The 20209-nt window shown below is 47.5% G+C and overlaps 1 protein-coding gene across 3 annotated transcripts in view; it reads right to left on the bottom strand.

Annotated features, from left to right (window-relative positions):
- The window catches only part of CFAP161 (cilia and flagella associated protein 161), a 197201-nt gene that overhangs the window by 90452 nt on the left and 86540 nt on the right, over positions 1-20209 (bottom strand). For all 3 annotated transcript variants that reach the window (XM_085646375.1, XM_085646376.1, XM_085646377.1), the window contains one exon: positions 11377-11630. In XM_085646375.1, coding sequence (XP_085502501.1) covers positions 11377-11630 — 254 coding nt within the window. The remainder of the gene's footprint in view (positions 1-11376; positions 11631-20209) is intronic.

Here is a 20209-nt window from a genome sequence, read left to right as displayed (position 1 = left end):
TCTTTTAGATCTACTCTCCCTTTCGTCTCTTCTTCTGTTCTGAACAGACAGTCATGTTGCTCAATCTCGTCTGAGTCTGCTGGAATTGGTAACAATGTAGCTGGATTCAGCGTATTGCATCTTTTTATGTGTATGTGATTTGCTAACAGTGTAAGCTCATAACCTGATAATCGCGCACTAGTCAAGTGTTGTGTCTTGGTTCTATTTAATAATGTGTCTACAGCATGTGGAACCATAACGATCAATGTATTGTCCATTACCAAACCAGCAGATTGTCGGATAGACATTGCTGCAGCAGCTGTCGCTCTCAGACAGCTTGGCAATGCCCTCACTACAGGGTCCAAGGTTGATGAAAAATATGCGCATGGGCGCGGTCTGTCGCCAAAAGGCTGTGTTAACACTGACAACGCACATCCATCTTTCTCGTGAACATACAATGTAAATGGCTTACTGTAGTCAGGGGTACCCAACACAGGTGCTGAACATAATGCATTACGCAATTCCACAAAACTTCTCTGGCACTCTTCAGACCATGGGATAGGATTCGGTGTGTCTTTGCATGTTAAGGCTACTAAAGGTTTTGCCAACAAAGAAAAACTTGGGATCCAATGCCTACAGTATGAAGTGATGCCCAAGAAAGCACGCACTTCTCTCTGTGTTTTTGGCACACTCAACTGTGCAATGGCTTGAATTCTTTCTGGGGTCAGTTTCCTTCCCTCCTTCGATAAGAGATGACCTAAGTAGGTCACTTCTTGTCGACAATATCGCAGCTTAGAGAGAGACACCTTGTGATGGAAAGCGGATAAATGGCGCAACAGTGACAATGTGGCTTCTTTACAGATCTTCTCAGTATCCGCGGCAATTAGTAAATCATCCACGTACTGAATCAGGATAGCGCCACTAGGTAAAACAAGTGCATCAAGCTGCGCTTTCAAAGCTTGACTGTATATTGATGGACTCTCACAGTAGCCCTGGGGAGCGCGTTTGAAGCGGAAGCTTCGGCCTCCCAGACTAAAACCAAAAATGTCTCTGCTCTCTTCTGCAATTGGGATACTAAAGAAGGCATTCTTTAAATCAATCACTGAAAACCATGCAGCAGAGGCTGGAATCATCGTTAACAAGGCAGTTATATCAGGGACAACCGGAAACTGTGGCACAACAATCTTATTAACCTCTCTGAGATCAATCACAAATCTGTAAACAGGTGGCTGTGAAGGATCCGTTCGTTTTAAGACAGGTAAAATCGGACTGTTGCAAACGTTGCCTCTTGTCTCTTCAACCACACCCTTATTAATCAAGTCGCTGACAATGTCTAACAATGCTTCCTGCCCTTCATTAGAGATCTTGTACTGGGGAATACGTGGCAGTCTGACATTAGCCTTTAAGGTCACCACATATGGCGGTATCTCCAAGAGGCCCACATCATTGGGACCGGTAGCCCAAAGGGCATCCGGAAGGGATGACAATTCTGGCGGCATTGTGTTTTTAGACAAGTACATTGGGGAAATCACTTTCTTGCCTAATGTAAGTTGTACTCCTGAAGGAGAACAATACAGTGTAGCATGCAATCTTTTCAACAAATCTAATCCCAGCAAATTCTCACCACAACCTGTTGTCAGAATCAGAGGTGCTTTCAGCTCGCAAGGTCCAACAGAAAGTGACATGGGACTAGAAATCGGGTTCCTAACCGGGGCGCCAGAAAAACCTACTGAAACATTTATATCGCCAGACAAAGGTGCGCCAGGGAGTTTTGAATGCATGATTGAACTCTTTGCAGCACCAGTGTCTAGCAGAAAAGGTTCCGTTACATTGGCTGTAGTTACCTCAACATATGGTCCGCTCTGATCCACTGGCACTGAAACAACTCCCTCTCTCTGTCTATGGCTGTCCTAGTAATCATTACTTTCTGCATCACCATCCTCTGCATAATAATCATTATTATAATACTGGGCCGTATTACTAGTCGCGTTAGCTTGCTGATCAAAGCTATTGATGGTACTTTGAGGCGGCAGAGGACGCGCGTTCTGGGGAGCATTTCCACGCCCTCGGCCTCTAGGAGCTTGCTGACCACCCCTACCTCTTGCGCCATACGCATTACCGTTCCGCTGCATTAATTTAGGACAACTATATTTATAATGACCTTCCTCTTTGCAGTATGAACATTGGTTGGGACCTACAGGGACACGTGGTTGATAATACCCGTTCATTTGCTGGTTGTTCTGAAACTGTTGGGGTTGGTGATAGACACCTTGGGATTGCCTATAATTATTCTGACCTCCACGTGGCGGATAGGCCTGCTGTAAAAGGACCTTTGTCTTTAGTTCCTTTGTTTTCTTTTCTGTTCTATCTTTCTCGTCTTTATCTCTATTTTCATAATACTGTGCAGTAGCCAGTATTTGCGCTGAAGAAGAAACAGCCCAAGAACTTTCTGAATCTTTTAACTTTTTACACAGGTCAGGAAGTAGATTCTGCACAAACTTATCCACAAATAACCGTTGGCCACCCTCAGTACTCATATCCTGCCCACTGTGGTCAATAAATGTTTCTTCAAACCTAGTAAAGAAGTCTGACACTGTCTCATCTTTCTTCTGCTTGCATGCAGATAGCTTGTCCCAATTTACGCGCATCGCAGGCATTATTGTCTTCATATACGTGATGATTCTACCAGGCAGTTCAGCTACTAAAGGTTCTGGTTTCGCGCCACCAGTTTGTCTAGCATCAGCAGCAACGATGTTAGCCCATGTATCCCCTAGTTCTGCATCGTGATCTACATTACGAATTGATCCCCATAGAGGCTGTGGAACAACATTACCAAATAACATGTCTATGTCGGCCAGATTCATAACGCATGACCCTGCCGTCTGTGACAACTCTTTATAATAACCTGCTGGGTTTTTACGGGGATCAGGTAAGGACTGCTTAAGTGCTAACACCTCTGAGCGCTTCCATGGGACATGCACCCAAACACGCTGGAAATGCGCTGGCACAGCGGGATTACCGGCACCAGCTGCAACTGCTTCCTTCCATACCGGGGGAACTTCTCTCATGGGGTATTGTCGCGCTTTTACCTTTTTCCCCACAAGGACATCTTGTTCAAACAATGACTGTTGACAATCATCATTCCTGAAGGACAATACAACCGCAACTGCTTTATCTACTCCGCGGTCCACAATTATACCAGTTCCAAAATCAAACCTCACTCTACACAATTCCTGCGGGCTCGGATTTTTACCACTATCCTCCAATTCCTCACAGAGAATTTCGCACATTTTCTCAAACACATATCTCTGTTTTGGGGCATCCCATTGATGGAAAACGTTGACAACTGATTCCACATCATACAGTGAAGGGAAAACAATCCATCTACGCGCCATGTTATCTATTACCTTTTTCTCGTCAGGGTTAGGCAATTGACTGCGCAATTGCTTACGCTGTAAACCAGGAGTCGCACCAGACGAGTCAAAGAGAGGCGACATTAATGTAGTAACCACATTAGCTAAGCGCTGTCGCGCTGAAGGAGAAGCTGAGGCGAAAACAGGGGGATAAACAGAGGGGAGAAAAGAGGATGTAGAAACAGGTACTGGAGTGGTGCAAGGAAGAGTGTCAGAAGAGGCAGCTGCTGTATTAGGCAAAGTCGCAGAAAGTGCGGGGGCAGTTGGAAGCGCAACTGGCGGCCCTTGAGAGGGCTGCGCTACATGGATAAGAGCCGGCTGCAAAGCAACTGGCGGTTGGGGCAAGGCTTGCAGTATATTCACTGGAGGTGGCATATTCGCAAGCTCGGGAGGTGCCGTGGCATTTTGAGCATACGGGGGTGGCGAACTCAACAAATGTGACATCAAGGGATCTTTCTCCTTTTCTTCTAACTCATTCTGCTTAGAATGTGGTAAAGCTGGGTAACATTTGTCAATCCCTAACTTGCGCTGCCTGTGCAATTGCTCACTCATCTGCTCCTCCTCATTGTCTTTAAATTGTACCGCTGCTTGCATTACTGTCATACCTTTCTCTCTCTTATTCTTTTTCACTAACTTAATTTCCTTCTGTTTGGCTTCCTTTCGCCATAAGCGGAAAGAGTCAAACATCGCCGGCCGGGCTTTCTTCTTAAACAATTTAATTTCCAAATTATCTAAAATATCGGTATCGAAACTACCATTTTGGGGCCATTTTAAAACACCGTCTTTCCTGGTGTAGTGGATCCACACTTCGTTATATGCAATGGGGCCTACGCCATGTTTTACATAGAGCTCATAAGTTGGAGTTCCAACCGGAGGAACCGGACATGATTCCTCTAGCTGGAAATCTTTTCCACAACCCAAACAGAATAATCTACCAAATATTCCAGAACCAGGCATCTTTGCTCACTAGTCTAGATCCAAACGTCAAAGGATTATCGATTACGATATTCTCGTGAATACACGAGTCCTCTGGCTTTGGCGTTTGCAAACTCCAAATCACTAATTCAAATGATCCCGAAGGATACCAAAACAAATGGGAGACGCTCCACTTATACTTAACTGAATATTGCTGATCGATGGCGTCACCAGAAGACTCTCTCGATTGTTTCGCTCTCTTAGATTCGGCAAGGGTCCAAAACAGGTCGATTAATCAGGGCAGCAGTCCTTCGTAGCCGTCGGGACGCGGAGAACCTCGCAGAAAAGACTTTCGGACCACGTCGACATGCAGGGGTCGATGAAGTGGCGGCCTTCCTCCGGAATTTCCACACGAAGCTCCTCACGAACCTCTGGCTTGGACTGGTACCGCTGAAATCGTCCCGAGTTGGGCGCCAAACTGAAGTACTGGGTATTTTAGACCCAGCGGTGCAGGGGCACACACCCTATGACTTCTGGGTTCACCCTGTTCCAGACCTACAGAAACACAGAGTCTTCTGGGTGAAGTCAAAGATTCATTTATTGGCTGCAGACCAATTACAGGTATCCTAGAAGTACAACAACGTGTATGTTCTCAGGAGACTGCTGAAAATCATAGGAACGGGCTTCTCCTTAAATACAAAATATCATGCTTCAGGCACACATTCCTTGGTTTACGATATGGCCATATAAAGGTATACATTACAAACGAAAAAGCAGAGTCATGATGACCATCCCACATTCCAGTTCGGCCAGCCCACAATGATTTACACAGTAAGGTTCAGATCCCACATTTGATGTCAATAGACCCCCCAATAAACATGAGCATCTCCTGTTTTGGGAAACAAGTCATAAAGCAGGAACAAGCAGGTGTGAAAGAGATTAGCCGGAGGATTGTGTAGAATGAAAGGGTTTTATGACGGGTCAAGCCCTGATGCTAATCACAGGTGGACGGAGGAAGGGGAGCTCGTGAGACCGGTTTGACCTGGGGCAGCAGAGCCAGCTGCCCAGGTCACAGAGAAGTCAGAGGGAAAGCCCATGTACTGTGAGGCCCGTATTTACTCCATTATAGCCTATGTGAGGGCAATGACAAGATGGCCACTGCTTCCAAAATGGAACCCGCGTAGTGAAGCAGAATAACGTGTACACAGTGCATTCATAGCTAGAACGATATATAAAGCACTTGTACATGCCGCATTTACCATTTGCGGTTTGCTAATACCAAGATAGACAGGGGTAGGGCCCTGTCCCCTACGCGGTCCCGAATATTAAAGTACGACAGCTGCCCAATATTTGAGTACCTTTGACCTTACTTCCGGGTACTGGCAGATCTCTCTGACTGATGGAGCTAAGGAAAGGTCAGCCTTCTCCACGCCCAAGGGCCACTACCAGTTCTGCGTGATGCCCTTTGGGCTCAAGAACGCCCCTGCCACGTTTCAGCGTCTGGTGAACCAGATCCTCGCCGGAATGGAGAGTTTCTCTGCTGCTTATCTGGACGACATTGCCGTCTTCAGTAACAGCTGGGAGGATCACTTGCGTCACCTGCAAACTGTTCTCCAGGCCCTGAAACAAGCTGGGTTAACGATCAAGGCCAGTAAATGCCAGATCGGGCAGGGGTCGGTAGTGTACCTTGGACACTTGGTGGGTAGGGGAGCGGTGCAGCCCCTCCAGGCGAAAATCGAGGCAATCATGGCCTGGGAACCCCCCAAGACTCAGACTGAGGTCCGAGCTTTTCTGGGCCTCACAGGATATTACCGCCGCTTCGTGAAGGGGTACGGGACCATTGTGGCCCCCCTCACGGAGCTTACGTCCAAGAAACAACCTCGACGGGTAGTTTGGACAGAGGCTTGCCAGCAGGCCTTTGTGAGACTGAAGCAAGCCATGTGCGAGGCCCCAGTCTTAAGGGCCCCAGATTTTTCCAAGGAGTTCATTGTCCAGACGGATGCATCGGAACATGGCATTGGGGCAGTGTAATCGCAACTCAATGAAGAGGGTCTGGATCAACCCGTGGTCTTCCTATCCCGGAGACTACTTCCCAGGGAACAGAAGTGGAGTGCAATAGAGCGTGAAGCCTTTGCAGTGGTATGGGCTCTGAAGAAGTTGCGGCCATACCTGTTTGGCTCGCACTTCCTAGTTCAGACCGACCACAGACCCCTTCGTTGGCTGATGCAGATGAAGGGGGAGAATCCCAAGTTGCTAAGGTGGTCTATCTCCCTACAGGGAATGGACTTTCAGGTGGAACATCGGCCTGGAGTGGACCACGCCAATGCAGACGGTCTCTCAAGGTATTTCCGCCTTAGTGATGAGAACTCCCAAGGGGTTGGGTAGCTCTCCCCACTTTCACCGGGGGGGGACGCGTGTTAGACCTGTCAGCCCTTTGGGTGGTCCCTCCTCATCATTATTTATTTTGTCCCACTTTTGCCTTAAACCCTGTTAGAATTTTTCCTTTTTGGGAACCACCAGACTTTTTAGTGTTGATGCAGGGTCAGGGAGCCATTTTCCCTACCCCTGGAACTTCTGTCTGAGGGCCTGAGACACAAAATGGTGGCCACCCATTGTCACCTGTGACATCATCAGAACCCACTGGAGATTTCTAGAACCTTCCGTAACATTCTGGAACCCTGTGACAGTGAGAGGCAGTTTAGAATGTTGGGAGGCCATCTCAGAGTGGCAGTTGGCATCTGACTAGAGAGGAGAGAGGAGCAGTTCAGAAGGAGGTCGGAGTAAGGCAGCAGGGGTGGAAACCAGTGCTTGGAGTGGGGTCCAGAAACCCACCCTTGATGCTAGTCACTACTGACCAAGCCCAGCCTAGAGCCCTGTGTGGGACCAAGACCAGAAAAACCATCTTAAGGACCTAAATATTGTGAAGAGGCCTTAAAGAAGAAGACCAGCAAGCTCCTGACCTGTTTAGCGGTGTCCTCCTGGAGTCCTGACGTCGAGAAGCCTGGAGACCTGAGGCCTGAGGTGGAGAAGCGGCACTGACAGGAAGCAGACGTCGTACCCGGAGCCGTCAGAGGTCGAGAGAGGGCGCCGACGGAGGTCGTGGAGAGGCACCGGAGGTCGAGTAAGGAGTCACCTGAGATCGAGGTGAAGCGCGCCGGAGGTCGGGAGTGGAGATCGCACTCCGGAGACGCCAGAATCTGAGGTGAAGCGCGCCGGAGGTCGGGAGTGGAGGTCGCACTCCGGAGACACCCGGAAGCGGGGAGACCGTGACCCTGCGACGCCGGAAGGCGACATCGAGCCGGAGCAGCCCAGCGACATCGAGCCGAGGCAGCCCAGCGACATCGAGCCGAGGCCGCCCAGCGACATCGATCCGGAACAGCCCAGCGACATCGATCCGAAGCCGCCCAGCGACACCGAACCGGAGCCGCCCAGCGACATCGAACCGGAGCCGCCCAGCGACATCGAGCCGGAGCCGCCTCACGACATCGACACGGCGCCGAGCGGAGCCGATCATCGTGAAAAGGGCAGTAAGTGGTAGAAAGGGCATCTGAGGCCCTGTGGAGCCCTAAAAGACCATTCTAGGGGCTAGAGGGGTGTTAGAACCAGCCTGGGAGTGCCAGGGGTGAACTGAGACTGGTGCAGTGACCTCTGTGAGGGGTTGTGTATTTTAGGAGAACCAGAACCTTAGGTTACCCTTAATCTCCCTCAGTTCAGGCCCAGCCTTGACCAATCTAGGTGGGACACCCCCCCATGTCATCCAAATGACCACAAGCTGTACTTGGGCATAGTAAAACCAAACTACCTCAGGAAAGTGATGTGAACTGTAATTGTCATTAATTGTGTTATTTAAGTTATTGAAGGTGCTTTATTTATTGACTGTATTTATTGTCTGACTGTATTTATTCCTGCATTGTATTTATTGTCTGACAGTATTTATTAGCCATTTGTATTTATTGCACCCCTATTTATTCCTTGCTTATTTATGACCTGATCCTATTTATTGAAACCCCACTGTGGTATTATTTATTTGACTTGCCCTTTTAAAGGAGAATCTTATTGTCTTGTATTTATTTTATGAACCCTGCAACTAACAGAAAATAAGATAAAGACAAACTACGTTCTTTCATAATTTTTACGGTGTAGTGTCGTTTTTGGAACGGATGATTATTGTGAGGGTGTGACGTACGCTTAACACGGTGCCTGTACCCCAACCGCTCGAGCCAAGCTACCGTTGTGCTGGGAACCTGGTGACTGCTAACCCGGTTGCCCGGTTTCCAACACTGGTCCATTCTGAGAGTTCACATTAATAGCAATGCTTCTGGCAGATATCATAGGGTTGAACAAGTTGATTTACGAGTCTTAGTACATTGTTATGTTATGTTATGTTATTTTAATCTTATAAGGCGCAGAGCTACCCAAGGGTTTCCCGGCGCCGCCGAACAGAAACAGAAAGAAGAAAGGACAGAGAAAGAAAGAAAAAGAAAAATTCTACATATTAAACAACCAGGTTTTTAAGCACTTACGAAAATTCTCATATATAGTTTTGTATCCATTAATATGAATCGGATCAATAGCCCATGTTTCCTGTAAACTTATCAGATCGAACTTCTGTATGAATTCTACCCATATTCCATTTGTCACTTTTGATTTCAAGCAAGCGATATTCCAAAACATAAAGCTACAATTCCCAGCTCCTTTATCACTATCACTATCATTCAACGTTGCTCCAATACTTGTACCCAAAGTATTATCGCTTATTCGAGGCGTCGATATAGGGTCAGATGTTATCAGTAAAGGAGTCAGATTTACTTCACCAACAATAATTATATTTCCCTCATGGGTATCTTCGCCGTTAAATGGTGTGGTCATTGGTAGATCAATTATGTGTATGACAGAATCCTCCACCACCCGCATAGCATCGGTAAACTGTCAATCACATGTATCTAACCCTGACAGAGGAGCAAACCTGTTTACATGGTTAAAATCAACAAAACCATCTAGTGGTCTATTTAGGGCAGATCGATTCCCTCTCACTGGCGGTAAATATTGGAATGGCCTATAGAAAAACCCTAAAGACAAAAGTGAAATATTCTCCAAATAGTTTCCTGGGTTCTGTCCCCTAAACACTCCAATAAAAATCTAACTACCTGCCTATTATTGAAATTAATTACAACACAATCACCCTGTACTTCCTTTTTAAGATATCCCACCCATGTGACACGTCTAGCCATGATCATTTGATTATAAATGTCATAGCCTAATATCCCCTCTGTATTGGCTCAGTGAGCCAATACAATGACTTTGCCATTAACTGCTCTGCAGTTTCAATGTTCCCCTCCTGTAGAGTTGGAACATTTGTTAAGACCACTACCAGGGGCGCTGCAGCTGGGGGAAGATGTAAAATCCCCGGTCTCTTCAGGTCTGTGCTGCGCGCCTGGGACTTACGCGTATTTGAATTCCCATCTCCCTGAGTGCCATTCGCATGTTGTTTTCCTAGTGACCCCCTGTATAATTTGTTGTTGAGTGGATCTATCCCCCCGTCCCCTGGGTCCCTCCTCCGCGGGCGTATAAGCAATGCATTCCGCAAGTTCACAGGACATATTACCTAATTCTCCCACTCCCACCCCACCTCCTCTGCATTCTATATCTTCAGCAGGGACGATTTCCACCTGACCTCTCGAAACCAGTGATACAGGGGTTACATTTAGTAATGCAGGGTTAACAACAATAGATTTAGACAGAATCTGTTCAGTTGGACCTTTCTCATCAGGTCGTTTGAGCCCTTCAAGTTTTCCCAAAATGTCCCTCATAATATGAAAATTAGGGACAATTTGTGATTCAAAGTGTGTTAATCTATCCTCAAGCACCTTAAGCCTCTCCGTAATTGGGCTCAGACATGTCGACATTAAAGCCTCAATTTTAACCAGTAATGCCTCGGTAGTAAGGACTCTTTATTGTACTTTAAGGAACATCATAAAGCAGTGCATGGAGTGGCAGAGACAACTATACATCAATTTCATTAATTTTGAGAAGGCCTTTGACAGTATCCACCATGACAATCTCTGGCATATACTGAGAGTCTATGGCATTCCTCAGCAGATAGTTCTCCTAAGCGAGACCTTCTATGATAATTTTACCTGCAAGGTGGGAGACAGTGAGTATAGCTTTCAAGTCAAGACCGGTATGAGACAGGTATGAGTGATGTTAGCGTTGCTCTTCAACCTAGACACCAACTGGGTGATGCAACACACAACTGAAAACTAACCCTGAGGCTTCAAAAGGACCTTATTACCTACACTTGACTGACTGGAGAATTCACCTACCTAGGCAGCACTATCAGACGTGATGGAGGGGTAGGCAGTGATGGAGGGGCAGGCAGAAACATCAAGAGCAGACTGAAGAAGGCCAGAAATGCCTTGATGATGCTGGACAATGTATGGGGGTCATCTCAGTACAGCACCAACACCAAGCTGAAGATTTACCAGAGCTGTGTTCTGTCCGCACTCTTGTATGGATCAGAACACAGGCAGATGATGAAAAACAACATCACCAAACTGTCAGACTTCCACACCAGTACCCTGACTTAGTGCATTTTCTGTCCGTGAACCTTCTCCAACCAGGAACTGCATTCAAGAGAGAATGAACACCATCATTATGAGAAAAAGATTGAGATGGGTCGGACACACCATCGGAAGAGAACTAGACTCCATCACAAGAACAGCTCTCCACTAGACCCCAGAAGTCAAACGGAAGAGAGGCAGGTCAAAGAGCACCTGTAGGCGAACTGTGGAAACAGAAATAAAGTCACTGACCCACAACTGGAGCACCATACAGAAACTTGCCCAAGAGAGAGTGAAGTGGAGGCCCTTAATTGCTGCCCTTCATGCCAGCCCGCATCACAGGCAGCAAGTACTGCCTTCCCTTTATTTTGTATTAATTGTAAAGAGCTCTACTGTCCACGTGGCTGGGTAAAAGAGCTATATAAATATATATAATAAATAAATCTACTTATTCTGTATAAATGAAGACCTATGTTTAACATAATAATGTAAATATACAATGCTAATACCTTGTGATGACGTAGGTGTTTCGGACGCAAGCATTCAGATTTCTGCTGGCGGTCACTCCACAGTAGGAACCTAAGCACTGGCTCGAGTAAGCTGTGTTATCGTCCGGAGTCAGCGAGATGCTTACTTCATCACACACCGGTATAAGAGTGGGGGAAGCTGGATCACCTCCAAGGACTTCCAGAACATCGTCATTCACAAGCATAACAGCATCCCCAAAATGAAGAAACCCATCAGTCGGAGCTGTCAAACATGCCTACAAAAAATAAAAGTGCATTTGTGATGTGAGGAAAGATGCAAAATCATGGGTTAGAAGAACTTGTAAAGGGTTAGAAGTCTAATGATAAGAAGCTGCGCATATGACAAAAGCCCCTGAAGTGCGCTGTTGGAGCAGGAGATTTAGAAAGTGATTTTAATCGTGTGGTCATATCTATCACTATAATATTGACCAGAAATCTAAATAAGATGGCAACAGACATGGAGAAGGACTATAATTCCTGCATGAACTAGCGTAAACACAACTGTTTCCATTTTCTTGTGGAGTCTGAATTTAAGGCTCAGAATATTCTCCATCCTGCCTCTCTCCTTTCTAGAGCAGAGCAAACCAAGAAAGGCTTTTGGCAAATGTCTGTCTCTTGAAATGCAATATCTATTGGTACATCAACACAAGCCAATGCTGTGCCCGAAATCTTGGGGCCTTTCTAATGGACTGGGCATTCTGTCACTTTTGCATTTCCCACAAAGGCTGCAAGATTTTTAACATTGTATTTCGAATCATGGGCTTGCATTAAACAAAATTAAGCATGGCGCCTTCTGAAGGCAAGCATATTGGGAATGCCATTGCTTGTATTCAGGGGTTGTATGTCATTACAACGCATTCCGTTGCAACGCATGCCTTTACTACGCATGCGTTACAACGCGAATGCCGTTACCACAAATAACATTTACCACGAAAATGCATTTACCACGCATATCGGTAAAGGCATTTTCGTGGTAAATGTTCTTTTTTTTTTTTTAATAATACCCCTGTGCGACCCCCCCGCCCCTTTTTCTTCTAATAAATTCCCTTCCCCTCAACATTAAAAATGTTTCCCTGTGCGATTTCCCCACCCACAAACCCTTATATTTACCCCTTCGCTACATGTCCCCCTCATTAATTCCTTAAACTAAATTCCCTCTTACCTCGCTACGTTCTCTACTCTGGAAGCTCTTCCGATCTGCGTCGCACTTCGTAAAGAGGAAGCGGAAGTGTCTTTCCGTTTCCTCTAACGACGGTACAACGCCGATTGCCTACACATCGATGGAATCAGGTTTGTTTTTTTTTGAGGGGGGGAGATCCCCCCAACTCCCCTTTTTTAATATTACCTTTAGCACACATGCCTTTACTACGTATCTCGTAGTAAAGGTATGCGTGGTAAAGGCAATCGTGGTAACCACGCATGCGTTGTAATGCATGTGTGGTTACTGTTATGCGTGGAAACGGTCGTGTTGTAGTAGCCGTTTCCCGTATTCAGGATTGTCTCTAGTCTCATTCGCCTCATCACCTTTAATCACTCTCTGGTTCTTTCATTTGTTCCAACCATAAACGGATAGCCATAACTTGTTCCCGTCTGGCCCAGCTACAGCAGGAACACATACTCCATTCTCCAGGACTGAGCTGTGCATTTAATCTCCACTTCTCTCCTGGCTGCTCTACTCTAGAGCACCTCTATCCTTGTAACTGTCCGTGGGTAGCTAAAGCAGGAGTTGGAATCTAGCTCTCCCTCACTTTTAAACAAACCGAACTCATGAACAGGAGCTAACATGGTTCGAAACACACACGAGGCTGGGATATTGTTTGCTTCAACAACTGATTACTCCTGAGGATCAAATATATGTAATTTACCGGAGCCTTCCCTCAGTGGCATGAAGAAAATCTAAGTGTGCGGAATAAAATTCACATCATTTACATTATGATGCGAAATCTCCGAAACATTACATGTTCTTAAGTAAAATTTCAAAATAGCGATGGATGCTATATTTTAACGTGAAATGCATCTGCGCATATATTTGGATGTGAGGGCGTATTTCATTCTAAACAAAAAATTCCATCAAGCACAAGAGCCGCTAACACCGGCCGCTCCCATTGTGCCCGCGTGACCACACACAGCCGGGGTCATGCAACACGAGAGCACTGACAGCAGCACTCTGGGAGAAGGGGGGGGAGTGTAAGAGGTCACTAATCCAGCAACTGCGTCATCTGTATGAAGTGCATAGACACTGATGCCAAGGAGAAAGGAGTGACATGACCTATGGAAAGGGAATGAATGGAGACAGCCCCTACGAGAAGGGAGAGACAGGACTCGTGGAAGGGAGTGCACTGGTACAGTGCTATGGCAGAAGGGAGAGCGGAGTCATGTAAAGTGAGTACAAGGACAAGCCCCTAGGAGAAGGGAGAGGTAGGGCTCATGGAAGGGACAGCACTGGTATGGCAGGATAAGGGAGCGTCAGGGCTTGTGTAAAGGGAATGCATGGATACAGCCCCTAAGAGAAGGGAGAGACAGGACTCATGGTGGGGAGTGCACTGGTACGGCAGGAGAAGGGAGCCGTGGTCATGTAAAGTGAATGCACGGATACAGCAGCCTAAGAGAAGGGAGAGACAGGACTCCTGGAAGGGAGGAATATAGCACATTACTATGTGATGTATTACATCATGTGCTTTTACAACGCGGTCGTTAAGACGACCACGTTGTAGGGTACGCAATGCATTTACATCGCATTTCATTACAACGATTTGCAGTAGGGGGCCCGCTGGACTTTGAAATAGTATTATTTACTAATCCTACTCCAGTTTGCGCAACAGTAGGGAAGGTGTTGGAATTCATTTCCAATACCTTAGCGCCCCCTACAGCAAGTTGTTCAAATAACTTGCGATGTAAATGCATCGCGTACTAACAACGTGGTTGTTGTAACGACCGCGTTGTAATAGTACTGCGATGTAATGACAGCGTTGTAAATGCTGTTTCCCGGAAGGGAGTGCACAGGTACGGCAGGAGAAGGGAGTGGCAGGGTTTTGTAAAGGGAATGCACAGATAAAGCACCCTAGAAGGGAGAGACAGCACTTATGGAACAGAGTGCACTGGTACAGTACTATGGCAGAAGGGAGTGGGAGAGCTTATGTAAAAATGTAAAGGGAGTGCATGGATACAGGGCCCTGAGAAAAGGGAGAGACAGGACTCAAGGAAGGGAGTGCACTGGTATAGCAGGAGAAGGGAACGGGAGGGCTTGTGTAAAGTGAATGCACAGACACAGACCCTAACAGAAGGGAGAGACAGGACTCACGAAAGGGAATGCACTGGTAGAGCAGGAGAATGGAAAAGGAGGCTCATGTAAAGGGAATGCACGGACACATCTCCTAAGAGAAGGGTGAGACAGGAATCATGCAAGGGAGTGCATTGGTACAGCAGGAGAAGGGAGCGGAGGGCTAGTGTACAGTGAATGCATGGATACACCACCCTAGAACATAGAGACAGGACTCGTGGAAGGGAGTGCACTGGTACAGTACTCTGGCAGAAGGGAGTGGGAGGGCTTATGTAAAAATGTAAAGGGAGTGCTTGGATACAGCCCCTAAGAGAAGAGAGAGACAGGACTCATGCAAGGGAGCGCTGGTACAACACAATTGCAGTAGGGAGCAGAAGGGCTCACATTAAGGGAATGCATGGATACAGCACCCTAGAAAAGAGAGACAAGACTTGTGGAAGGGCATGCAATGATACAGTACTATGGCAGAAGAGAGCGGGAGGGCTCACCTACAGGGAGTGCACGGACACAGCCCCTAAGAGAAGGGAGAGACAGGACTCATTGAGTGGAGTGCAGTGGTACAGTAGGAGAATGGAGCGGGAGGGCTTGTGTAAAGTGAATGCACGGATACAGCAACCTAGAAAGGAGAGACAGGACTCATGGAAGGGAGTGCACTGGTACAACACAATAGCAGAAGGGAGTGGAAGGGCTCACGTACAGGGAATGCATTGACACAGCCCCTAAGAGAAGGTAGAGACAGTACTCATTGAGGGGATTGCACTGGTACAGTACTATGGCAGAAGGGAGCAGGAGGGCTCATGTAAAGGGAATGCACGGACACAGCCCCTAAGAGAACGGAGAGGCAGGGCTCATGGAAGGGAGTGCACTACTAAGGCAGGAGAACGGAGCGGGAAGGTCATGTAAAGGGAATGGAGGGATACAGCACCCTAGAACGGAGAGACAGGGCTCATGGAAGGGGGTGCACTGGTACAGTACTATGGCAGAAGGAAGCAGGAGGCCTCACGTGAAGAGAGTGCATGGATACAGCATCCTAGAAAGGGGAGACATGACTCATGGAAGGGAGTGCACTGGTACAGCAGGAGAATAGAGCAGGAGGGCTTGTGTAAACACAATGCACGGACTCATGTTAGGGAGTGCACTGGTACAACAGGAGAAGGGAGCGGGGGTCATGTAAAGGGAATGCACGGACACAGCCACTAAGAGAAGGGAGAGACAGGAGTCATGGAAGGGGGTGCACTGGTAAGGCAGGAGAAGGGAGCAGAGGGTCATGTAAAAGGAATACACATGTTAATGGGAGAGACAGGACTCGTGGAAGGGAGTGCACTGGTACAGTACTATGGTAGAAGGGAGCGGGAGGGCTCTTGTGAAAATGCTAAGGGAGTGCATGGATACAGGACCCTAAGAGAAGGGAGAGACAGGACTCATGGAAGGAAGTTCACTGATACAGCAGGAGAAGGGAGAGGACGGGCTTGTGTAAAGTGAATTCACGGATACAGCACCCTAGAAAGGAGAGACAGGACTCATGGAAGGGAGTGCACTGGTACAGCTGGAGAATGGAGCGAGAGGGCTTGTGTAAAGTGAATGCACGGATACAGCCCCTAAGAGAAGAGAGCGACAGGACTCATGAAAGGGAGTGTACTGGTACATCACAATAGCAGAAGGGAGCAGGAGGGCTCACGTACATGGAATGCATGGACACAGCCCCAAAGAGAAAGGAGAGACAGGACTCATGGAAGGGAGTGCCCTGGTACAGCAGGAGAATGGAGCGGGAGGGCTTGTGTAAAGTGAATGCACGGATACAGCCCCTAAGAGAAGAGAGCGACAGGACTCATGAAAGAGAGTTATCTGCTACATCACAATAGCAGAAGGGAGCAGGAGGGCTCACGTACATGGAATGCATGGACACAGCCCCAAAGAGAAAGGAGAGACAGGACTCATGGAAGGGAGTGCACTGGTACAGCAGGAGAAGCAAGCGGGAGGGCTTCTGTAAAGTGAATGCACGGATACAGCACGCTAAGAGAAGGGAGAGACAGGACTCCTGGAAGGGAGGAATATAGCACATTACTATGTGATGTATTACATTGTGTGCTTTTACAACGTGGTCGTTAAGACGACCACGTTGTAGTGTACGCGATGCATTTACATCGCATTTCATTACAACGATTTGCAGTAAGGGGCCCGCTGGACTTTGAAATAGTATTATTTACTAATCCTACTCCAGTTTGCGCAACAGTAGGGAAGGTGTTGGAATTCATTTCCAATACCTTAGTGCCCCCTACAGCAAGTTGTTCAAATAACTTGTGATGTAAATGCATCGCGTACTAACAACGCGGTTGTTGTAACGACCGCGTTGTAATAGTACTGCGATGTAATGACAGCGTTGTAAATGCTGTTTCCCGGAAGGGAGTGCACAGGTACGGCAGCAGAAGGGAGTGGTAGGGTTTTGTAAAGGGAATGCACAGATACAGCACCCTAGAAGGGAGAGACAGCACTTATGGAACAGAGTGCACTGGTACAGTACTATGGCAGAAGGGAGTGGGAGAGCTTATGTAAAAATGTAAAGGGAGTGCATGGATACAGCGCCCTGAGAAAATGGAGAGACAGGACTCAAGGAAGGGAGTGCACTGGTATAGCAGGAGAAGGGAGCGGAAGGGCTTGTGTAAAGTGAATGCACAGACACAGACCCTAAGAGAAGGGAGAGACAGGACTAACGAAAAGTAATGCACTGGTAGAGCAGGAGAATGGAAAAGGAGGCTCCTGTAAAGGGAATGCACGGACACATCTCCTAAGAGAAGGGAGAGACAGGAATCATGCAAGGGAGTGCATTGGTACAGCAGGAGAAGGGAGCGGAGGGCTTGTGTACAGTGAATGCACGGATACACCACCTTAGAACATAGAGACAGGACTCGTGGAAGGGAGTGCACTGGTACAGTACTCTGGCAGAAGGGAGTGGGAGGGCTTATGTAAAAATGTAAAGGGAGTGCTTGGATACAGCCCCTTAGAGAAGAGAGAGACAGGACTCATGCAAGGGAGCGCACTGGTACAACACAATTGCAGTAGGGAGCAGAAGGGCTCACATTAAGGGAATGCATGGATACAGCACCCTAGAAAGGAGACAAGACTTGTGGAAGGGCATGCAATGATACAGTAGTATGGCAGAAGAGAGCGGGAGGGCTCACCTACAGGGAGTGCACGGACACAGCCCCTAAGAGAAGGGAGGGACAGGACTCATTAAGTGGAGTGCAGTGGTATAGTAGGAGAATGGAGCGGGAGGGATTGTGTAAAGTGAATGCACGGATACAGCAACCTAGAAAGGAGAGACAAGACTCATGGAAGGGAGTGCACTGGTACAACACAATAGCAGAAGGGAGTGGAAGGGCTCACGTACATGGAATGCATGGACACAGCCCCAAAGAGAAAGGAGAGACAGGACTCATGGAAGGGAGTGCACTGGTACAGCAGGAGAATGGAGTGGGAGGGCTTGTGTAAAGAGAATGCACGGATACAGCCCCTAAGAGAAGAGAGCGACAGGACTCATGAAAGAGAGTGACCTGCTTTATCACAATAGCAGAAGGGAGCAGGAGGGCTCACGTACATGGAATGCATGGACACATCCCCAAAGAGAAAGGAGAGACAGGACTCATGGAAGGGAGTGCACTGGTACAGCAGGAGAAGCAAGCGGGAGGACTTCTGTAAAGTGAATGCACGGATACCGCCCCTCAGAGAAGAGAGCGGCAGGACTCATGAAAGGGAGTGCACTGGTACAGCAGGAGAATGGAGCGGGAGGTTTGTGTAAAGTGAATGCACATGTTAATGGAAGGGAGTGCACTGGTACAGTACTATGGCAGAAGGGAGCAGGAGGCTCATGTAAAAATGCTAAGGTAGTGCATGGATACAGGACCCTAAGAGAAAGGAGAGACAGGACTCATGGAAGGAAGTGCACTGAAACAGCAGGAGAAGGGAGCGGACGGGCTTGTGTAAAGTGAATGCACGGATACAGCCCCTAGGAGAAGAGAGAGACAGGACTCATGGAAGGGAGTGTACTGGTACAGCAGAAGAAGGGAGCAGGAGTGCTTGTGTAAAGCAAATGCATGGATACATCCCCTAAGAAAAGAGAGCGACAGGACTCATCTTGAATCTAAAACCGACGCCCAATCCGTCAATTTTTCCCAAACCCTGGATATGTTTAACATCCAGCAGCTCGTCACTCTTCCTACGCACTCTCTTGGTCATACCCTTGTGCACCAACCTCTCTTCTTTAACCACCCTTCCCCCTCTGCCACAGATCTGGTCTGATCACTCTTTGATCCCATTTCACATTAAGACTGTGAATCCGCCCCCCTGCAATAAAGCTAACCCCCTCCTTACCAACTCCATCAACTGGAAAAAGGTCCAAGAAAACATTAGTCTCAAACCCCTAATGCCTTCTCAATCCCCCACTTTATCGGGGAACGTCGAAATCGACGCCGACCTTTTCCACAACTGGATCTCACTGGAAATTAAGTCCAGAATCCCCCCCAAGCGTCCCGGTTCCTCCCAACAAAAAACCAAAACCAAGGCCCCTTGGTTCACACCTGACCTAGCTAACGCTCATTTGCTATGCAGGAAGGCGGAACGTAAATGGCGCAAGACGTACGATGAGGTCAATCGCCTTGCATATACTCTAATAAGGAAAACGTATCTCTCAAAAATTAAATCAGCCAAAAAAACCTTTTACGTTGACGCCATCAAAGATGCCAGCCAAAAACAAAAGACGCTGTTTAAAATAGTAAAATCATTTACTCAACCCAAAGCACTCCTACCGGAAATTCCCCCATCTCAAGATCTCTGTGACCAAATCTCTGACTACTTTGAAGATAAAATTGCCTCCATCCAAAACAACTTTCCCACCCCGGATACCCCCCTTATTCCCCCCCTCCCGGACTCTAGTGTCGGCACTCTCAGTAGCTTCTCACCGGCCACGTTAGCGCAAACCAGAGAAATCATCCTGGCCTGCAAATCTGGCTCACCATCTGATCCCTGTCCCCCAAAAATTCTGCACCAACTAATCGAGGTGTTGAATCCTACGATCAACAAAATAGTTAATTCCTCACTCCTCACAGGGTCTGTCCCCAGCCGATGGAAGAAGGGAATTGTCAAACCCCTTATGAAAAAGGCCAATAAATCCCCGACAGATCTGACCAACCTCCGCCCGATTTCACTACTCCCTGCCTTGGGAAAAATAACGGAGCAACTAGTCTACAGAGAGTTAAAACGCCACTTGGAAGAAAACAACATTCTCCACCCCAAACAATCAGGTTTCCGTCCAAAACACTCGACTGAAACCGCACTGATAGAGCTATCAGACACCATCAAATTGTTACAAGATCAGAGGAAAAATTCAATTCTTATCCTCCTTGACTTAACGGCGGTGTTTGACACCATTTCCCACTCCATCCTTATCAGTAGATTGATGGATATTGGCGTCACCGACACTGTTTTAGCCTGGATTAAGTCTTTCCTCACCGATCGCTCACAAACTGTCACCCTAGGCCC

This window comes from Triturus cristatus, chromosome 3_1, assembly GCF_964204655.1.
Source record: "Triturus cristatus chromosome 3_1, aTriCri1.1, whole genome shotgun sequence".
Taxonomy (NCBI): domain Eukaryota; kingdom Metazoa; phylum Chordata; class Amphibia; order Caudata; family Salamandridae; genus Triturus; species Triturus cristatus.
The sequence above is the reverse complement of the archived record's forward strand: the minus strand, read 5'-3'. Positions and strand labels throughout refer to the sequence as shown.